Source organism: Chenopodium quinoa, unplaced genomic scaffold, assembly GCF_001683475.1.
Source record: "Chenopodium quinoa cultivar QQ74 unplaced genomic scaffold, ASM168347v1, whole genome shotgun sequence".
NCBI lineage: Eukaryota > Viridiplantae > Streptophyta > Magnoliopsida > Caryophyllales > Amaranthaceae > Chenopodium > Chenopodium quinoa.
Window position 1 is genome coordinate 693,353 of NW_018742206.1, and position 21,221 is coordinate 714,573.

The following is a 21,221-nucleotide window of genomic DNA, read 5'->3' on the forward strand; positions in this document are numbered from 1 at the left end:
TAATGCCACGGTATCTATGTTCCATTGCATTAGCTCAATACCTAATGCAACGACATAAATTATCCGTGGCAATAGATTACCGACTAATAATTATGATGAAATTGGCACCTAATGCAACGGTTGTTGTATACAACGATATATATATGGAGAGTGTATCTATTGCAACGGCATTATTATTATTATTATTATTATTATTATTATTATTATTATTATTATTAGTATTATATTTTTTTTTAATGGAACAGTAAAATAACATTATATGAGTTAGTTAAATTAGTTTTAAATTAAGTCACTAATTATATATATTAGTCACTACAAATCTAAATATACTAACAAGCTAAGAGAAACAAAAATTCATTAAATTTATATACAATAATAATTATAATGCTAAATACGTACATTACAAAATATTACTTACTTGTTTTCGATATGACACCCTACTAATAAACTAAAGTTATATAATTAATTTAATCGTCCAAAATACAAATTCCAACATATATATAAGCCGGTTTTTTCAAATCTTCACAACTTGAACTAATAGATAGGAGTCGCCAAAATATTTGCACCATTTGTTAGATGACTAGCTAGTCATGTAGTCACTATACTTCATCTTCATTTTGCTCACCATGCACCTACATGTAAAAAAGAATAAAATAATATAACTAAACAATAGAAAATAATGCTGAAAATAATATAACTACCGTGAATGGAAGAAAAACAAGAAGCCATGTTAATGCTGATCCTACTGCTCAACCTTCCATGCTTCTTCAGGTATTGTTATTCAAATCTCCTAAAGAATAGTATAAGAAATTATGTAGCTTAGAATAGAATTCTCAACATACACAAGTAAATCTGTGCTAACTTGTAGAAAACAACCACCTACATTCAACTTTTCTAGTTGTACAAATCAAACTAGGGGAAAACTGAACTAAGTTTAGGGATTAACCTTCCTTTTCTAGTTGTAAAAAAAAAAAAAAAAAAAATTCAGCCACAGAAACAGAATCATACATGAACAATAACAATATTTAGACAGAAACATACATGAACAACAACCATATTTCAGCAGTAAAGTGTACAACCATATAAGTGAAAAAAGGGGGCAAAAGTAAGGCAGACAAAACCAACCAAAAGCAGTAAAGGAATAAAGCAAAAGTGTGCATCAGAAAAATACATGAACAACAACAATATTTCAGCAGTAGCTACGGCAGAATCAGGTCAATAGCATAAACTAAATTTAGACAGAAGCAACAGAAAATAATTTATGTTACCTGATTAATTGTAGCCCCAGATTTAGAAGATTGCCTATTTTGGTCAACGAGAAGATGTGGCGCACTACATGCATCCTTTGGAGCCGATGGAATCGAAAAATCAGGAATGACAAGATTAATCCCGGGGTTAGCATCCTGAAGTTGAGTCAAAATTGCAGTTGTTACACTTGGTGCAAGTTGCTGTACTAATTGAGCTTGCATATTTTCTAAGAATTCCGCTGGGAATATGAAATCTGAATTTTTTTCTTTTTTCTTCAAATCTGACTTTTCCACACCTTTTCCTTGTAGGCGTACACGGCTTTTACGCTTAGGTTCTGGAATCACTTCGGAGTAAGGGTCCTTAGAGTTACTACCATCTTCATGTTGGGAAGACTCCAAAGCATCCATTTTAGCCTATATTAGGAAAATAAAGCCACGTGCTTATTATTTATCAAAACAAAACAAATATAACATAGATCTAACATGCATGCTAACTCACAATATTCTCTGCTATTTTTTCTTGGTTGGTAAGGTATGTCCTTCCCACTGTTCTCTTCCTTGACTCCTTATAGACCCTTGCTTGAGAAGGATCTTGCTTATCGGGATCTTGTTGTTTCTGTGAAACATTATACATAAAATTGAAGTGATTACAAATAATTAAAGGACAGGGGTGAAAGCTTCATGTAGTACATGTAGTTATTGTAAATTAATGATTATAAAGATAATAACAGTGTCAAAAAATGAGATGAATTATTTTACCAACTCATGGCGTAAAATTGCGTAAGAGTTAAGGCCCATAGTGTGCATGTCATCTAAAATTAGGCGATTGTCTTTGTTGATCTTACTGATTTCCTATGTGATAACACAATAAAGATTTAAAAATTTTGAACCACGTAAATAAATCATATAAAAGTAAATTCAAATAGGCTATTAAGGTCATGAAACTATGTCAATATTGCACAACACATTTCAAAACCATATACATAATACCTCGGCCTCTTTAGAATGCCAATATTGCAAAAGCTCTCTAAATTGAGGTTCTGAAATTGTGTTTGGCTTATGAAACCATCTTAAAGCATCAGTGGGATATGCATAGAAGTAGTTCTTCTTAGTCAAGCATTTATGAGCTTTCCAGCTTCCATTGATAGCTTGCATCACCCATTCTCTTCCAGCTTCAGGAACCATATACTTTTCCTACACAAATCATGAATATATAATTATTTATGGTCTAGTAACAAAATAAGAAGCATTTTTTTAAAATGAAATCCAATGAACTTAAGCTAAAGAATTATATTACTACATACTTGGACATACTCCCACATTTTGTCAACTGTGGGTAGACATGGAAACTTAATGTAATTTAGTGGTGCAAGTTCAGAATCCCTTGCCACAGTACCCAAGAATTGCTTGAACTCCTGAACAATTTCACGTGTAGGTCCAATTGGTTGGCCCAGTGAGTTTAAAACAATAACTTCACGCTCTTCTCTTGTTCGTGCATGTACCTTGGGTAGCATTGTTGGACCTCGATGCCTTTTGCTTTTAGGAGCTTTTTCAGGTTCTAAATCAGGAGGTTCTTGGACAGAATTTGTGTGGCAAGACAAGAAAAGAATCAGTTTGAGTGATAAACCTGAATAAATAGTGGATGGATGGGTGATATATGCTCATTAACAGATCATGTTATCCCATAAACAAACTGTCAAAGTGTAATTGTGCCTCAGGCTTATGACAATGCCGACCAGTTTAGTGTCCCTACAGTTGTATTTCATCTTAAAACATTGAATTCCAATCAGTTCAAGCCTTTATAAAATTTCTATTAAGGCATATTTATTGATTTTCACTACAGGCCTTGTCTGGCAGTTAATTTCAGCATTGACGGTGTTTCAAGTAATCAGGTTTTTTGATACTAGAGATGAGGAGCTTAATACAAGGAATTAGAGCTTAAGACCTTTTTGCAGCTTTCAATTCTCAAAGACATGAGGACTGCAAGAGAAACTCTATAATTCTGTCTTAGTGAAAATTACAATAATTTTTCTATTGTTTTCTCCATTATGATCTGCATCCTAGTCTCCTAATAATGCAGAATCTTAGCCAAGTTCTGTGGTTTGTATATAATGAAAGAGTGGATGGATGGGATGATCCTCGTCTGCCAATTATCTAAGGGATGGTGTGTACATGTTTTTTAAGATTGAGGCACTGTTATGGATTGGTTCAATGGGGTCAACACCACTGGTCAGCCACCACTTTTGGTATACTCAAGACGCGCAAAAGGAAGTCAACAAGAGTCAAGAGAAGCAAAGGAAGCAATTAAGAGGATTTAGGGAAGGAAAACAGTCAGCTCTAACCTTGTTCATTATTGGTTTGTCTATTTTAGTTAATTAAGTTCACATGATATATAGAGTCCTAAATGCTTTGTACAGCTGAGTGTGAACAGCCTAGGCTAGCAAATAACTAAATCAGATCACAATAAAAATAAGCAAGCAATAGAGCACTTAAACAGCAGCAGACCAACAAACAGCAAAGCCTAGGCAACAACAACAACAAAGAACAACAACAACAAAACCTCAATAAATTGAAGACAAACATATCAGCTTGCACACCAAATCCAGATATAATAAGAGAAAAACAATTCACCAGACTTTAGCATGTTAACAAAAGCTAAAATAAATAATACTACGTAAAATGATTGCAAATACCTTGCATTCCTTCGCTTCCAAACTGAAATTGAACTTCATCTTGTAATCCTTTATCACCCTCATATTCATTACCAACACCATCATCATTCTAATTTAGTGCATCCACTTCCTCATTCTCACTTAGTACATCAGCATCACCATTGGTATTCTCATTAAATGCAGCGCCATTATTCATTTCTTTTCTTGTCAAAGAATTATTCAAAGATTGAGTACCTGATACAAACCCATCATTATTTTCTTTTTGCCATTTCCGGAACTCAAGGTACGCTGACATAGAACCAGGAGAACAGAACGCTCGTTTTGTTCCCTTCTTTTCTGAGATAACTTGCTGCTTCTTTTGGATGCGTTAATCTTTAACACTAGCAACCTCAATTGAGTAAGTGTTCTGAACTTCATCAACTGCATGCTTCTTATGGCTATTCACTTCCACAACATCAGCCATAGTTTTAGGGCGAAATGATGACTTCTTTACTTGCTTTGAAACCTATAAAAAAAAGGCAATTATAGCATTACTAATTGCATGTAAACCATGAAAAACAATATAAAACAGTGTGTATAAATGACAAAATAGAAGTGAATACCTGCTTACTAGCTTTTCTTTTTCCAGAAGTGACATTGTCACCTTCCATAATGTCATCAGTTTCAACCTCATTTTCACCATCGTATTCCGACGTAGAGTCATCATCTTCATTTTCTGGTATACGTTTCTGCCTTGCACTTGGACAAATTAAGGCTTTTGTTTTTAATTTATCAAAATCAAGCAGCACACCCCAAATTTCGAGCACAATATACACCAGAAAATCACAGCATTTTTTCCCCATATAATTCGAGCAAAAACAACAACAAATTCAGCCAAACATAACCCAAAAATGTATAGCATTTTCACAGTAAAATTTTAGAAAAAATAAACCTGAAATTCAAACTTAAAGATAAAGAACCTTCCATATTCCATGGCCTCAAATACAAATTCCCAAAGACAGTAATATGTGAATTAAAAATTTAAAATTTAATTTATCAAAATCAAGCAGCACACCCCAAATTTCGAGCACAATATACACTAGAAAATCACAGCAATTTTTCCCCATATAATTCGAGCAAAAAGAACAACAAATTCAACCAAACATACCCCAAAAATGTATAGCATTTTCACAGTAAAATTTGAGAAAAAAATAAACCTGAAATTCAAACTCAAATACAAATTCCCAAAGACAGCAATAAAAATTTAAAATTTATTTTATCAAAACGCAACAACAAAAATTTCAATTAAGAAATTTCTGAAATGAAGAATCAAATTTCTGAAATGAAGAATCGTTGTATACCTTGAACTCAAAGTCGAGATATCAGCAACAGGGACATGCAAAACGAAAATGGAACTTCTCCACTTGAATTACGCCGCCTCTTAAGCAACCAAACGTCACTTGAATTACACCACCTCTTGAGTTCCGCCTTCCTCTACTTCACTAAGTTTTCCTCTCAGAATTTTCAAGAAATTGTAAGTAATTTTTGAGTATTTTATGGCCTTAAAATCGGAGATTTGGTGAAAATTGAGAATTTAAAGTTTTTGGAATTGCTAATTAAAATAGCTTAATAGAATTGGGGGAAATGGAAAAATGGGGGAAATGGAGAATTCGAAGAGAAAAATGGAGAAATCAGAAAAATGGGGAAAGTATACGGAGAGTACAGTAGAGAGAAAATAAGGGTTCAAAATATTTGGGCAAAAAAGTAGAGGGAAGATGAAATTTTCAGCGCGCCTGCTATACATACTATTTCCATTACTATAATCACAAACCGTTGCAATAGCTTTCCTTTTTGTTGAAATATCTAGGCTGATGCAACGGTTCATTAAAGTCGTGGTAATAGCTCTACTTCTCACACATTAAAACGCATTAGCCTACTCTATTGCAACGGCAATTAAAATACCGTTGCAATAGCCTTTATTAGGCCGTGACATTTGATCAAAAATGTAGTAGTGATGGTGATCAATAAAAAATAATAGAATCAATATTAATATAAACCCAATCTGATCATAATTCCAACTATATAAAAATCGTTAGAAAAATAATAATAATAAAAAGAGCATGATCCTTACTTTGAATCTGTTTGTTTGCAACTACAATATAATAAACGAGTTAGTAACTTCAAGGAAATAATAAAATAACAATTAAATTAAATTAAATAAAATAAGGTTGATTTTGGGGCCAAACCCTCAAACGATTCTACCTTTCACGCCTTGGTTTAAGGACAGAACCTCGAGTAAAATATGGACTCCTTTGAGTGCTTGAATAAGGAATTTTGAAGTGAAAAGGGTAGGCTAGTGTTTAGGTTAAGAGCATAGAAGAGAGAAAAATAAGAATAATAGAATTCTGGTTGCCCCGTACATCAGAAATGAGGGGGTATTTATAGGGAAATGTGCTGAGGGAGCACACGGAACCCTAAAATGATAAAAACCCTAAAAAAGTATCCCGTGACACGGTCAGACTGTACCGTCAGACGGTACAAGTTCCCGTGACACGGTCAGACTGTACCGTCAGACGGTACAAGTTCCCGTGACACGGTCAGTTTTGGAGTGACGCGGGAAATTTTCAGAAAAAGGACACGGAACTCTCCGTGTCACGGCAGACCTCCCGTGTCACGGGAAGTCCCACCGTTAGACAGGAATAGTTCCCGTGACACGGTCAGGCTGTACCTTGACACGGTCAGTTCCAGTCCATTTTTCCGTCTAAATTCATTTTTAACCCTAATTTCTTTCGGCTTTTTAAGTGCCGATTGATAATTTTGGGCTTTTTCCTGAATTTTATTATTCAGGCTAAAATAAGAAAATAATGAAATAAAATAAATAAAATATTTGGGCCAAAAATAAATAATAAAATAATAAAATAAAAAGGTTTGGGCTTAAAATTAATTAAAACTATGCTTTTACCAAACATCAAGACTAATCCATGGATCTTTCAAATTAAAGGTATGAATTTAATAAAATACGATTTTTTAAGCACTCTCGGGATTAAATACTAAACCTGACCAATAGAGGCGGTGAAAGGTTATTTATCATCGGGTTTGGTTTTGGGGAGACATTTTTAGGTGTCTACAGAAGCCCCCACTTTGACTGAGTTTGTAGAAACGTCAGTTTCGAAAACGATAGTCAAAGTAGTCGATAGGGACGGAGAATGATTTAAGACGTTCTGCGATCCTAAATCACTCTGTATACGCCGATACCTGCAGAAAAATGTTTATTCCACAGATAAAAGAGTAAAGGGATAGAATACATATCTGGCACCAGTGTGTCGGTGACAAACGAGTTTGGTATTTTCCTATGCTTGAAGGAATCTACCGAGTCACATTGGTTAAAACGCTTCCCATGCTTGAGGAAAGCCGACTAAAGAGTTTGGTACCTTTCTAAGCCTGAAGAAAGCTACCAGATAATACTTTCCATGTCTGAGGAAAGTCGACGAATGAATTTGGTATCATTCTATGCTTGAAGAATTCCACCGATAATGCCTTCCATGCTTGAGGAAAGCCGACAAAGGAATTTTGTGGTTTTCTATACTTGAAGAAAAATCCACTGATGATGCTTTCCATGCCTGAGGAAAGCCGATTTGGCGGTTTTCTATACTTGAAGAAAAATCCACCGATAATGCTTTCCAAGCCTGAGGAAAGCCGACTTGGCGGTTTTCTATACTTGAAGAAAAATCCACCGATAACGCTTCCCAAGCCTGAGGAAAGCCGACTTGGCGGTTTTCTATACTTGAAGAAAAATCCACCGAATAATACTTTCCATGCTTGAGGAAAGTCGAAAGATGATGAGATTGCAAGTCTCTGTGTGTCGAGAACCTTGCGTCATGAAATGATGGTGGTCCGCTTGTCCCCGGACGTGGGCTGTAGATGGTCCGCTTGTCCCCGGATGTGGGCTGTAGATAAGACCTGCAAAAATAAATTTGCCAATGGACTCGTATATACTGTGATTGACTTGACCACTAACTTGACCAAGTTTGACTTGATGTGACATGACATGTATATGACTTGTGAGTGTGTGTGTGTGTATACGTGTGTGTGCAGACACAAGCAAACGAAGATGCAAAAAATTTTCCGTCAATTTTTGTCATGAGTGGAGGGTACCGACTTTCTCCCGAAAAAGAAAGATGTGAAAACTGAACTTTTATTTTCGAACTTCCTTCGATGAAAACTTGGAAAAAGTTTTTGAACTTCCCCAAAATAAAATAATGAAAAAGGAAAGAAGTTTTGAAATTCCTCCTTGAGCAAGACGAAATAAATCGTATGGATTGAATTGCTTGTCCTGAAAATAATGTATGCATGATGCATGTTCTTAGGCCAGGAGGCTAAGGACAATTACATCATGTGACACGATAGATGAATGAACTTAAGTCATATATGGTGTAAAGAAGCGATTTTGAACGTCACTTAGGTCTGGAAGCTAAGCACGTACAGGGATTATTGCATAATGAACGTTGCTTAGGTCAAGGAGCTAAGCACGATATGCTTTGTATGATTAAAAATCATTGATATATAAATGTTTCTTAGCACATTATGCGAAACAATGAACATTGCTCAGGTCAGGAAGCTAAGCAAGAATACAATGTTTCTTCTACTGAATGTTGTCTTTAAATATGATGAAATATGGACAGTGTTGAAACAAGATTTCATGATAAAGGGCTCTTAAAGGGAAGGATAATTGATATGGATATGAATGTGTGAGTGAAGTGTGTGAATGTGATACTAAGGCTGGCTGCAAGGGTTATAGCGATGGAAAGAGATGTGAGAAGAGTTAAAGATGGTGACTCTTCAGGCTGGGTAAGCTAATGTGATTTGGGTTCAAGCCCCCAAGTCTAGCTCTAAATGGGTAGGGATAAGCATTGGATATTCTTCGACTCGATCATGCATGGATATGAATATGAATGTGGCCGCACCTCGATGTGAGGTTGCCTACGTATCCGTTAGGAATCAGGCCGAACGTAGCTCTAACCGAACTTTGCACAAGTGTATATACACCTCAAAGAGGTCTTTCAAGGGTTGTAATGTGGTTAAGTTGATGGTTTAAGGAAGAAAGGGATAAAAGGCTCAAGACCCGAGAGAATCCCCAAGATGTGTAATTTTGAATTTGAAAATTTTGAATTTTGCAAGTTTATTTTCAATATATATGTTTTTCTTCTTTTCTTTTTTTTCATTCTTGTGAATCAATGTAGGCAATCTCAGATCATGCGGTCCATCACTCACTTAGCATTCATGTTTCTCAGGCACGGTACCGAGCACTCGAAGAGAGACGCATTTTGAGACGTGTTCATATCAAAGACATTGGAACACTTGCCTTTAGACATTGTTTTATTTTTGCTTTGCTACTTTTTTTTTTTACTTGCTTTTTGAATGTTATACAATTACACATCTTCAAATCCCAGGGTTAAGTGAATGTGGGTTGAAGAAATGAAGGTCAAACGTTAGACGAGGCTCAAAGTGGTTGATGAAAAAAATGGATATGTAATTGAATGGTTAATGGGGAATGAAAGGGTTGCAAAGGTGCCTCAAATCATTGGTGTACCTTGTGTTTAGTTCGGCAATTTTTTTTTATTTTTTATTTTTATTTTTTTTTATTGAGAATGAATGAATGAAAAATTCTATGATCGAGATGTAAAGGAAAATTGCTCATTCTATTAATGTAAGGTGAACGAAACACATGAAACATATAAAAAAAAACAAAAAAAAATTCAAAGTGGAAAACCTATGCTAGACATGAATGGGGGAATGGAGAAGAATGATAAAGAAAGAAATCATGAAATCTTGCACAAAGGATCTGCGTGCCTTGTATTTATTACTTCTTGCCGCCTGGAGGGACAGGAAGTTTGTTTGCATCCATCAAGTCTTGAATGACGTCCTTCAAATTCCAACATTGCTCTGTAGTGTGGCCCCTTCCTTGATGGTACTTGCAATAGGCATTGGGATTCCATGTGGCGCTCCTTTCTTCAGGTTTTGGCTCTGGAAATGGTCCAATAGGCGTGATCAAGCCTTGACCGTAAAGGCGATCAAAGACCGCATCATAAGTCATTCCTAAATGAGTGTAAGTTCTTTTCTTCTTGGGCAATGGAGTATCAAGGGCTATCACTTCATTGAGATCAACTTGGCTTATATTGTTGGTAGTATTTTCGTGCTTAGAAGACGAAGAAGAAGGATGGTCGTTCTTCTTGTTTTTCCAAGTGTTATTATTGTTACTACCAGCAGTCTTTATTAGCTCATCCTCGATATTGATGCCGATGTCGTATACAGCTTCGAAAGTGTTCAATGGAAGAAATTTGAGATGTTCCCTATATTTATGAGTCAGATTTTGAATAAAGAGGCGAACCATCTCTCTTTCTTTGGGAGGATCTAGCAAGAGTGAAGTTGTTTCCCTCCACCTGTTCAGGTAAGCGGTGAAGCCTTCATTCTCTTTCTGTTTGAGAATGGAGAGTTCACGTTCAGAAGTTTTAGTTTGAATGTTACACTTGTAACGATTCATGAAACTGTCGGTGACATCTTGCCAAGTCGCAGTACGCTTGGCATCTAGGGAATAGAACCATTGTTGGCAAGCATGTTCTAAGGAGAGAGGGAACACCGTAGGGAAGAGTGTTACGTCCAATCCCTTAAGAGCCATGGTTGCAGAGAACGCCTTCAAATGGAATATTGGATTGTCAGTAGGCTTGAACTTTGGAATATCAGCAGTGGAGAACTTTTCAGGGAGTCTATCCTTCACATCCAAAGGAGTGGGAGGCCGTTCCACATAAGTGAAATCCTCAGAAATCTTACTCATTTGTTCCTTCAGTTTGTCAAAGGTGGTAACAGTGACCTTGTTTTGTTCCATGGTAGTGACCCTAGTGGTAAGGGTTTTCATCATGGAAGACAGTGCCTCAATGGATTTGTTGATGTTCTCAATGTCTTCTTTAGTGGCCATTGAAAGGTGATGAGTAACGGAGATGACAAAGTTCTCTTTGAACGCCTATTAGATCTGAGAGATTGTTGCGGTAATGGCTCGAACCGTATTGATCTATCTCTGTTCCTTGAACAAGTACTGTGAAATAAAACAAGTCACTTAATTGTTTGAATCATTTCTCAAGATAGGAAAGGAAGGAAAAAATAGACATTTGAAAACAGGTGAGAAAACTCCACTCATTTTTTTTTATTATGACGAAAAAAGGGTGCATGAACCTAATATACGATCATAAACGACCTGGTGCACGAATCGAGTCGGAACATAAAGAAAGTGTGTGGACTATACTTGACTCGTGAGTGATCTAGTGATGTTATAAGACTCGTGGTATGATCGTATGGCTAGACATGTGAACAATAACCAAAATGACTGACGCGAGGACCAAATTAACACGGAAGACTAAACTGACGCTTTTTTTTTTTATAGTGGGTGACGTGGCACGGGACACTTCTCCCGTCAGACGGGATATATTTCCGTGTCACGGCAAAATTTTTTATTTATTTATTTATTTATTTATTTATTTGAAAAGGGGTGACGTGGCACGGGACACTTCTCCCGTCAGACGGGATAAATTCCCGTGTCACGGTCAAATTTTTTTTTTTTTTTTTTTTTAAAAAGGTGACGTGGCACGAGACACCTCTCCCGTCAGACGGGATAAATTCCCGTGTCACTGTCAAATTTTTTTTTTTTGAAAAGGGATGACGTGGCACGGGACACCTCTCCCGTCAAACGGGATAAATTCCCGTGTCACGTTCAAATTTTTTTTTTTTTTTTTTTTTTTTTTTGAAACGGTAAAAAAAAAAATAATAATAATAATTTTGAAACGTTGCTTGTTTGTTTTTAAAAGGAGGATACCATCCGACTTAAAAAAAAGACATAAAAACAAGACTTTCCCTAAAATACGGTTAAAAAAGTGGTGCACGACTTAAAGCAAAAAAGTGTGTAAACACGACATGTGAGTGATTAAGTGAGGTTATGGACGCGTGTTTTGACCGTATAGCTAGACACGACCCAAAACTGGACACAGCATTCGCACAAAAATCGAGAACAAGACTGACAGGACACTTTCCTGGGCACCGTGTCACGGTACAAACTGTCGTGACACGCTGCAGTCTACCGTCAGACGGTAGACTTTCCCGTGTCACGGCACTATTCACTGTGACACGGCAGAACATGCCGTGACACGGTGCGCAGTTCCAGGTCAGTTTTGTGATTTTTTTAGATTTTAATCGATTTTAAGTCCGTACTAATTACTATGTGAGAATAAAAACCCTCGGTCATGGGTCAAACAAAAAGAGCAAACACATTAGGGTTAGCACCGAACAAACACATAGCATTTAGGCACGATGATGCAAAAAAAGTTCGCAACCTAAAGTCAAGATCTATGTTCAACTATTGGTCAAGCTTTGGGTGTCAAAAGGGTACCATGGTTAAGAGTTTGGACGCGTTAGCAAGGCAGCCTCCCTTGAGGGTGTATGCCAACGGGCGGCTCCGCGAGTTCGTGATGAAATCGAACTCGACTCCATGGTTTGAGTGAATTTAATGACTCGGATGAACCCTTATTGCCATGAGCGTTTTTGGGTTGATAGAGCTTAAATTCCCCGGGGCTAAGACGCATGTAGAACACATACGTTTTTTCAGAAAAATCGAAGGAAGTCGACTGTGGGAAAAGAAAATAGGTCACCGGACTGATTTTAGGACTGCCGTGACACGGCAGAAATTCCCGTGTCACGGTACAGGGTACCGTCAGACGGTACGCTGTACCGTGACACGGCAGTCAGAAAATCTGACTGGTGCCCTGTTTTCCTTCGCGCGCAACCAAGTTATCCAATTTTTCCTACGAGACAGACCTGAATGCGACGTTAAAACGTCTATGCAGATGCAAAAATGCCAAATTAATCACAGGAATATTTTTTTCAAGAATCTTTCAAGTCTCATCCACTCATCTTCATTAAATACCGATCACTCAAATCGATAAATAATTAAGAATCCTCCCCAGTGGAGTTGCCAAATTGTAGGCGTCGCTTGAAGTGCGCCTACGTTAAAAGCATGTTGTGAATATGCTTGGCACTCATAGGAAGTGGGAATTGACATATACGATTAGGGAAAAATAAAGTAGGGAGTCGCCAACAAGTTTTTTAGGAACTTGTAAACCGTTCACAGATCATAAAAAGGCAACCACGATAAGGGACAACGATAGGCAACAACGATTGACCCGTGAAGGTTACACCCCATTCATAATCCATGAGATTACTAACTCCATGTGGTTCGGAACCACGAAAGGAGGATCGGGGATGATGGTACGAAGTGAGTCATGGAGTCACATTCGCCCGTATTGGCCTCTACTCGATTCTTATAGTGAAAAGCATTCATGTGATCTCAAAGGCATGCAAACAATAATTCAATTTGCTCTAAACTATTATTTAACTAAATTGGTTCAAAATTAATGCACACATAATTCTAAAAATTTGGTGATCACTTCAATTAATAATAAGACTAAAAAGGATCCTAAACCGGTTGTCCAAATTATCTTATTAGTCGTGATTTTCAATTACACATTCCCTTAAAACATGCAATATGGTGATCAATAAAAAATAATAGAATCAATATTAATATAAAAACCAATCTGATCATAATTCCAACAATATAAAAATCGTTAGAAAAATAATAATAATAAAAAGAGCATGATCCTTACTTTGAATCTGTTTTTTTGCAACTACAAAATAATAAACGAGTTAGTAACTTCAAGGAAATAATAAAATAACAATTAAATTAAATTAAATAAAATAAGGTTGATTTTGGGGCCAAACCCTCAAACGATTCTACCTTTCACGCCTTGGTTTAAGGACAGAACCTCGAGTAAAATATGGACTCCTTTGAGTGCTTGAATAAGGAATTTTGAAGTGAAAAGGGTAGGCTAGTGTTTAGGTTAAGAGCGTAGAAGAGAGAAAAATAAGAATAATAGAATTCTGGTTGCCCCGTACATCAGAAATGAGGGGGTATTTATAGGGAAATGTGCTGAGGGAGCACACGGAACCCTAAAATGATAAAAACCCTAAAAAAGTATCCCGTGACACGGTCAGACTGTACCGTGACACGGTCAGACTGTACCGTCAGACGGTACAAGTTCCCGTGACACGGTCAGTTTTGGAGTGACGCGGGAAATTTTCAGAAAACGGAACGGAAAACGCGTTAAGGGTTTACGCGGAAAGGACACGGAACTCTCCGTGTCACGGTGCAGACCTCCCGTGTCACGGGAAGTCCCACCGTCAGACGGGAATAGTTCCCGTGACAGGGTCAGGCTGTACCGTGACACGGTCAGTTCCAGTCCATTTTTCCGTCTAAATTCATTTTTACCCCTAATTTCTTTCGGCTTTTTAAGTGCCGATTGGTAATTTCGGGCTTTTTCCTGACTTTTATTATTCGGGCTAAAATAAGAAAATAATGAAATAAAATAAATAAAATATTTGGGCCAAAAATAAATAATAAAATAAAAAGGTTTGGGCTTAAAATTTTAAAACTATGCTTTTACCAAACATCAAGACTAATCCATGGATCTTTCAAATTAAAGGTATGAATTTAATAAAATACGATTTTTTAAGCACTCTCGGGATTAAATACTAAACCCGACCAATAGAGGCGGTGAAAAGTTATTTATCATCGGGTTTGGTTTTGGGGAGACATTTTTAGGTGTCTACAATCGTCATCTAATCTTGTAGCCGTTCCCATGGGAGTGAGATTGATCTTGGCGCTTTCAAGCTCATATTTCATCAAAAGTTCCTTGATGTATTTTTGCTGATGAATCATAATTCCGTTCTCAGTTTGTTTTATTTGCAAACCAAGAAAAAAATTGAGTTCCCCCATCATACTCATCTCAAATTCACTGCTCATCAAATCAGCAAAATACTTGCACAAAGATTAGTTAGTTGCACCAAAAATTATATCATCTACATAGATTTGTACAACTAGAAGATCAGTTCCTTTAGATTTTAAAAACGGAGTTTTATCTATTCTACCTCGTTTAAAATCATTTTTAAGAAGGAACTTTGAAAGTCTATCGTACCAAGCTCTAGGAGCTTGTTTCAACCCATAAAGAGCTTTATCAAGTTTAAAGACGTGATTTGGAAATTGAGAATTTTCAAAACCAGGAGATTGTTCAACATATACCTCCTCTTCAAGAAATCCATTTAAGAAGGCGCATTTCACATCCATTTGGTATAATTTGAAACCCATAAAAGAAGCAAAAGCGATTAATATTCTGATAGCTTCTAATCTAGCCACAGGAGCAAATGTTTCTTCGAAATCAATACCTTCTTGTTGATTGTAGCCTTTCACCACAAGTCTGGCTTTGTTTCTTACAATAGTGCCATATTCATCTAGCTTGTTCCTGAATACCCATTTGAGCCCTATTACCTTTTTATGCTTAGGCTTCTCCTCAAGGTGCCAAACCTTGTTCCTCTCAAATTCATTGAGTTCATCTTGCATAGCAATGATCCAATCGGCATCTTTTAGGGCTTCTGTATGATTTTTTGGCTCAATTATGGATAGAAAGGCTTGGAAGGCACAAAAGTTCCTCATTTGTGATCTGGTTTGAGTTCCTTTGCCAATATCACTTATGATGAGATCTGTGGGATGAGAACTTTGATATTTAAACGGCTTTGGTTGAAATTCCCTTGCTAGAACTCCTATCTGAGGCACTTTTGGCTCAGTTTCTCCTGTTGCTTCAGGTTCTTCATTAGTTTGTTCCTCTAGAATTTCGGGTTGAGGAACTTCAACATTTTCTTGTTGTTCCTGCACTGGTTCCTTTTCATCTTCTTTGGTTCGCTTCTCGATGTCTTTATCTTCTTCTCTGATTCTTATCAACCCAATTTCATAATCATTAGTCTCTTGTTCCTGCACATTCATGAAAGTGTTAGATTCATCAAAAATAACATGAATGCTTTCTTCGACACACAATGAATTTTTATTGTAAACTCTGTAAGCCTTGGTATTTGAGGCATAGCCAAGGAACACAACTTCATCACTTCTTTCATCACATTTACCAATGTTTCTTTTTCCATTATTATGCACAAAGCACCTTCATCCAAAAGATCTGAAGTGAGAAATATTTCGTTTTCTACCCTTAAACAGTTCATAAGGGGTTTTGTTGATGATTGATCTCATCATAACTCTGTTAATAATATAACATGTAGTGTTTACAGCTTCAGCCCAGAAGTTCCTTGGAAGTCCACTAGCTATTAGCATAGTCCTTTCCATATCTTCTAACGTCCTGTTCTTTCTTTCAACAACCCCATTTTGTTGTGGGGTTCTTGGAGCTGAAAAGTTATGATCAATGCCATGTTCCTTGCAAAACTCATTAAAGCTTGAATTCTCAAACTCAGTTCCATGGTCAGATCGAATATGGATAATTTCATATCCACTAGATTTTTGCACTCTTTTGGCAAACGACACAAATTCGTCAAAAGTTTCATCTTTGCTGGACAAAAAAATCACCCACGTAAATCTTGAATAATCATCAACTATAACTAGCACATATTTTTTTCCACTTCTACTTTGAACACGCATGGGGCCACACAAATCCATGTGAATTAGTTCCAATGGCTTTGTGGTGCTAACCACGTTTTTACTTTTGAAAGAAGATCTGACTTGCTTGCCTCTCACACATGCTTCACATATATGTTGTACAAGGAACTTGACTGAAGGTAAACCAATTACCAAGTTCCTTGTACGGATTTTATCTATGAGTGAGAAGCTTGCATGTCCAAAGAGTTTATGCCATAATAAAGGATCATCATCAATGACACTAAGGCATGTAAGGTTGTTCTTTGGGACAGAATTAAGATCCACTATGTATGTGTTCCCTTTTCTTGTTTCTTCAAGAACAACCCTTCCTGTTATGTCATTGATGATTTTACATTTTTCCGAAGTAAAACTTACAGAGTTTCCTTTATCACAAAATTGTGATATGCTCAGCAGATTGTGCATCAATCCCTCGACTAAAAGTACATTTTCAATTGAATGAGAACTGGACCTTCCAACCTTTCCTCTTGCAACAACTTCTCCCTTCTTGTTGTCTCCAAAGGTCACAGTTCCTCCTGGATAGGCCTCAAGTGAGAGGAATCTTGATTTATCACCTGTCATATGCTTTGAACAACCGCTGTCGAGGTACCACGTGTTGTTCCCCCTCACTAGGACCTGTAAGAAAGCTAGTTAGTTTCAGGAACCCAAGTTTCCTTGGGTTCCTTGTTAGGCACAATATCTTCTGATATCTTACGCCAGACTTGCTTTACATTCTTAATAGTATGTTTATCCTTTTTATCACAAGTTTCTTTTAGATGACCAGTATGACCACAGAAGGTGCATACCTTGCTACTTGGAAGTTCCACATACTTCTTCTTTTTGCTACTTTTCTTTTTGTGAGTGAAACCAAGACCTTCTGTTCGTTTAGTTTGGGCATCAAGAATCCATTTGGGAACTCCCAAGTGTTCAATCCTCTTATCCTTTCTTGCAAACTCTAGTTCCTTTTCAAGTTTTTCTTTTTGCTCCTTTACTAATTTCAAATCAGTTTTCAATTTTTCAAAATCAGTATTGAATGTACTTAAAGGAACTTCATTCGAGTTGCAAGAACTGATATTAGCATTCAACAGTTTATATTGAGTCAATTCAACGTTCATCATAATATTTTCATTCTTAACTCTTTCTAGAGTTTCTGTAAGCAAGACATTTCTGTCTAAGAGCTCAAAGAACCTGCTTTGAACATCAGACCTAGTGCTATTCAGATAAGTCATATGATCTTTGCATATATTAAGAGCTTTTTCAGTTTGAGCCTTTTTAGAACATATATCTTTAAAATCATCAAGGGTCTCTAAGAGTAGATTGATAAGTTTTTCTTTGGATAAAGATTTCATGTAATTTGGATCGATGCTTACCTCATTGTTCAAACTTCTAGAGTCTGAAGCATTATGTTTGGCCATCAAACATAAGTTGGCTGTCTCTTCTTCAGGTTGTTCATCACCTTGATCTGAGTCAGAATTATCACCCCATGCAGCAATCATGGCTTTGCGGTAGTCTACTTTAGAGAAGGAAGATTTGTTGGGTCGTTCCTTGGTTTGTTCCTTCCCTTTTCCTTTCCCTTTTTCTGTTTCCCATAGAGGACATTTATTGATGAAGTGATCCAAGCTACCACATTTGTGACAAGCAGCATCTCCTTTGGAACTTTGATTTTTCTTGATGTTGTTCTTTCCTCTTTGCTCGCCTGCTTTGAAGTTTCTGTAAAACTTCTTGAATTTTCAAACGATCATGGCAGCCTCTTCTTCATCAGTGTCAGAATCATCAATTTCCCCAATTTTAAGAGCAAGACCACGACTCTTAAAACTCTCATCATTGTTAGTTCCCAAGTGTAATTCGTGTGTCATAAGAGAACCTGCCAACTGCTCAATATTGAACTTTGTGAAATCTTTTGTTTCTTGCAGTGCGGTTACCTTAGCTCTCCATCGTTCGTCTTGAGGGAGACTTCTTAAAATCTTTCTCACTTGTTCATCTGTGGGAATAATTCTACCAAGAGAAACTAATTCATTTGTTATGTTAGTAAAGCGAGTAAACATCTCTAGAATAGTTTCCTTATGATTCATTTCAAATCTTTCATACTTCGACATTAATAGATCAATTTTAGAACGCTTAACTTCATTCGTTCCTTCATGGGTTACTTGGAGAAGATCCCACATATGTTTAGCATTTTTACATGCCATGACACGATTATGTTTGTGAGGTCCAAGACCACAATGAAGTAGTTTCACAGCCAAAGCATTAATTTCCATCTTTTCAAAATCATCTTTATCAAATTCAGAGATAGGTTTAGGAACTACCTCGTTTTGTTCGTTGGTTGAAGTAACTTTAAAGTCTCCAACTTCAATTACACGCCATACCTGGTAATTCTCCGCCTTAATAAAGATCTCCATTCTGTTCTTCCAATAGGAATAGAATTTCCCGTTGAACATGGGAGGTCTTTGCGTAGAATAACCTTCTTCGAGTTTCTCGTGCAAATTCATCTTTCTCAGGAACTTAACTCTACAGGGTAGCCTATATAATTTGAGTAACCTGCTCTGATACCACTTGTTAACCAGATGAACTTCTACAAGAGGGGGGTGAATTGTAGACAAGAACTTATAGCAGAATTAAAGCGGAATTTTAAATGAAAGCTATAAGGAACACAAAAATGCAAGAGAGGATTTTTACGTGGAAACTTCTTGGGCCCAATCAAGAAGAAAAACCACGACCACTACGAATTTTACAAGGGGTCTCACTGGACATGAGTTCACAAGGGGTCTCGCTGGACATGGAATTTTTTCACATAAGTTCAACGCCACTGAAATCCCAAAATTCAAGGCAACAGATAACCCTTACTTTCATCTAAGAGCTTTCGAAACCATAATGAACATTAAGGGTATCGATAAGAAGGTTTTTCCCTCTCTGTTCTTGCTATCTCTTGAGACCGTTTGCCAACAATGGTACTTCTCCCTTGACAAAGAGAAAACCTCTACCTGGGAATCGATAGTAAACGCTTTCGTTGATAGATACAAGTGCAATATTCAAGTTGAAACCGATCATAGACAACTTGAGATGCTAAGACAAAAAGAGAATGAAGGCTTTACTTCTTTCTTTAATAAGTGGAGGGAAACTTCCGCTAAGATGATTGAGGTCCCCACCGAAAAGGAGTTGTTAACCAGATGAACTTCTACAAGAGGGGGGGTGAATTGTAGACAAGAACTTTTAGCAGAATTAAAGCGGAATTTTAAATGAAAGCTATAAGGAACACGAAAATGCAAGAGAGGATTTTTACGTGGAAACTTCTTGGGCCCAATCAAGAAGAAAAACCACGACCACTACGGATTTTACTAAACTCTTTCACTATAGGGCAAAGACTCTGTTACAACCTATAAGGACCTCTACTTGAGTTTCTCAATAAACTCAAGTTCCCACAGTTGTTCCCTCAAACAACTGTACTCACAAGCTTCGACTCTGAAGCTCTCTCTTACACTCTTAGGCTCAACTCAAAGCCTAACTACAACAAGAGTTCACTCAACCCTTTTCCCAAAAACCCAAAATACAACTTTGTAATTTAGTGTGTAGGAAAAACTTATGCAATAGGAACTCAGACTCTAAAAGAAAGCTCAAAGATATTTCAAGAATGTTTTTCAAGTTAAGTCTGGTGAGTCGTTCAAAGTTTACAACTCTCTATTTATAGAGTACTCATAAACTCTAAACGACTTCCCACTCTCCCCACAACAGTCATGTTCCCATGATCATAGGACATGAATCCATAACTGATTTTTGAGGAAAACATGGAAACGTGATGACCAAGTGATAGAAATATCTTTAACGGTATTCCTAAGACTAAGTCAGAAAAGATTAAAACGTGTGAAATTAACTTGGAGAAAAAGAAATTTTAATAAAGATAATATCTAAAATTTATTTTACAAAAATAAATAATCTTTTTACCAAAATAGATTTTATCACATCAAAATCTTTAGCTTTTCTAGAAAAAATAATTTTAATATATTTTTAAAGAGTTTAAAATATACGTTCATATTTTTTCTTAAAAACCAAGTATGTTCCTTCCGAGTTCCAAATCACTATAAGTTCCCAACACTTACATAAATCCTAAAATAAATTTAGTCTTCATGTCTTCTCTTGTTTGAAGCTCTAACTCTGTAGCTTCAATTTGCTTCGTTCCAAGTTCCCACTCAGGATCATGAATAATGAACAAAGCTTGTTCCCTTAAGGAACATGACACACACTTGTTCCCAAAGGGAACTAGATAAACTTTGTTCCCAAAAGGAACATGATAAATATTTACTTGATTTTCTTTCGCTTGTTTTTGCCAAGTTTGTAACACAGATCCTTTTATGTTCCTTCTCGGGAACTTCATTCATCTACGCACAGGAACTTAATAAAAACATTAGTTAATTTTGTTTGGGTCATCATCAAAACATAGAGTACAACAGGAGTATGTGAGGATGTTTATCAAGAATCTCCAAGAAAAGTATTCAAAGCACTTAAAATATCAACACAACTTGAATACTTTCAAGGCCGTTTATGACATCGGAATTGAAATCGAAGACGACCTCGCAAAGCAAAAAGCTACTAACAATAGTAACCACGGTGGCTGGAAAGGAAAGAAGAGCGACAATCCTTCTTCTTCCGAAAACGCCCAATCTAGTAATAATGTTATACCTTTGACCATAATGGTGTCTTAGCCATGGACAATCAAGGATCTAAAAGGAAACCCAGGTGAGAGTTCACACCCATTGGAAT

The 21,221-nt window shown here is 36.7% G+C and overlaps 1 protein-coding gene across 4 annotated transcripts; it reads right to left on the reverse strand.

The window, feature by feature from the left end:
- Positions 1 to 387: 387 nt before the first annotated feature.
- LOC110733564 lies at positions 388 to 6,050 on the reverse strand. 4 transcript variants are annotated; one of them, XM_021913633.1, is made up of 10 exons: positions 5,260 to 6,050; positions 4,522 to 4,657; positions 3,941 to 4,424; positions 2,552 to 2,820; positions 2,238 to 2,441; positions 2,007 to 2,099; positions 1,747 to 1,863; positions 1,544 to 1,661; positions 1,269 to 1,403; positions 388 to 632 (listed from the first exon to the last, which is right to left on the reverse strand). In XM_021913633.1, the coding sequence occupies exons 3-9, from the start codon at positions 3,945 to 3,947 to the stop codon at positions 1,396 to 1,398; spliced, it is 816 nt and encodes a 271-aa protein (XP_021769325.1). In that variant the 5' UTR covers positions 3,948 to 4,424; positions 4,522 to 4,657; positions 5,260 to 6,050; the 3' UTR covers positions 388 to 632; positions 1,269 to 1,395. The 4 variants fall into 4 exon arrangements, with proteins under 4 accessions (XP_021769325.1, XP_021769342.1, XP_021769334.1 ...); XM_021913638.1 differs by lacking the exon at positions 388 to 632 and adding an exon at positions 639 to 790; XM_021913650.1 differs by lacking the exon at positions 2,552 to 2,820.
- Positions 6,051 to 21,221: the final 15,171 nt, after the last annotated feature.

Bases quoted from the DNA above. Each gene is read 5' to 3' on its own strand.
- LOC110733564 (XM_021913633.1), bottom strand. The intron at 1,864-2,006 runs GTAAAATAATTC...AATGTTTCACAG, and splicing joins CAATTTTACGCCATGAGTTG to AAACAACAAGATCCCGATAA. The intron at 1,662-1,746 runs GTGAGTTAGCAT...TTCCTAATATAG, and splicing joins AAAAAATAGCAGAGAATATT to GCTAAAATGGATGCTTTGGA.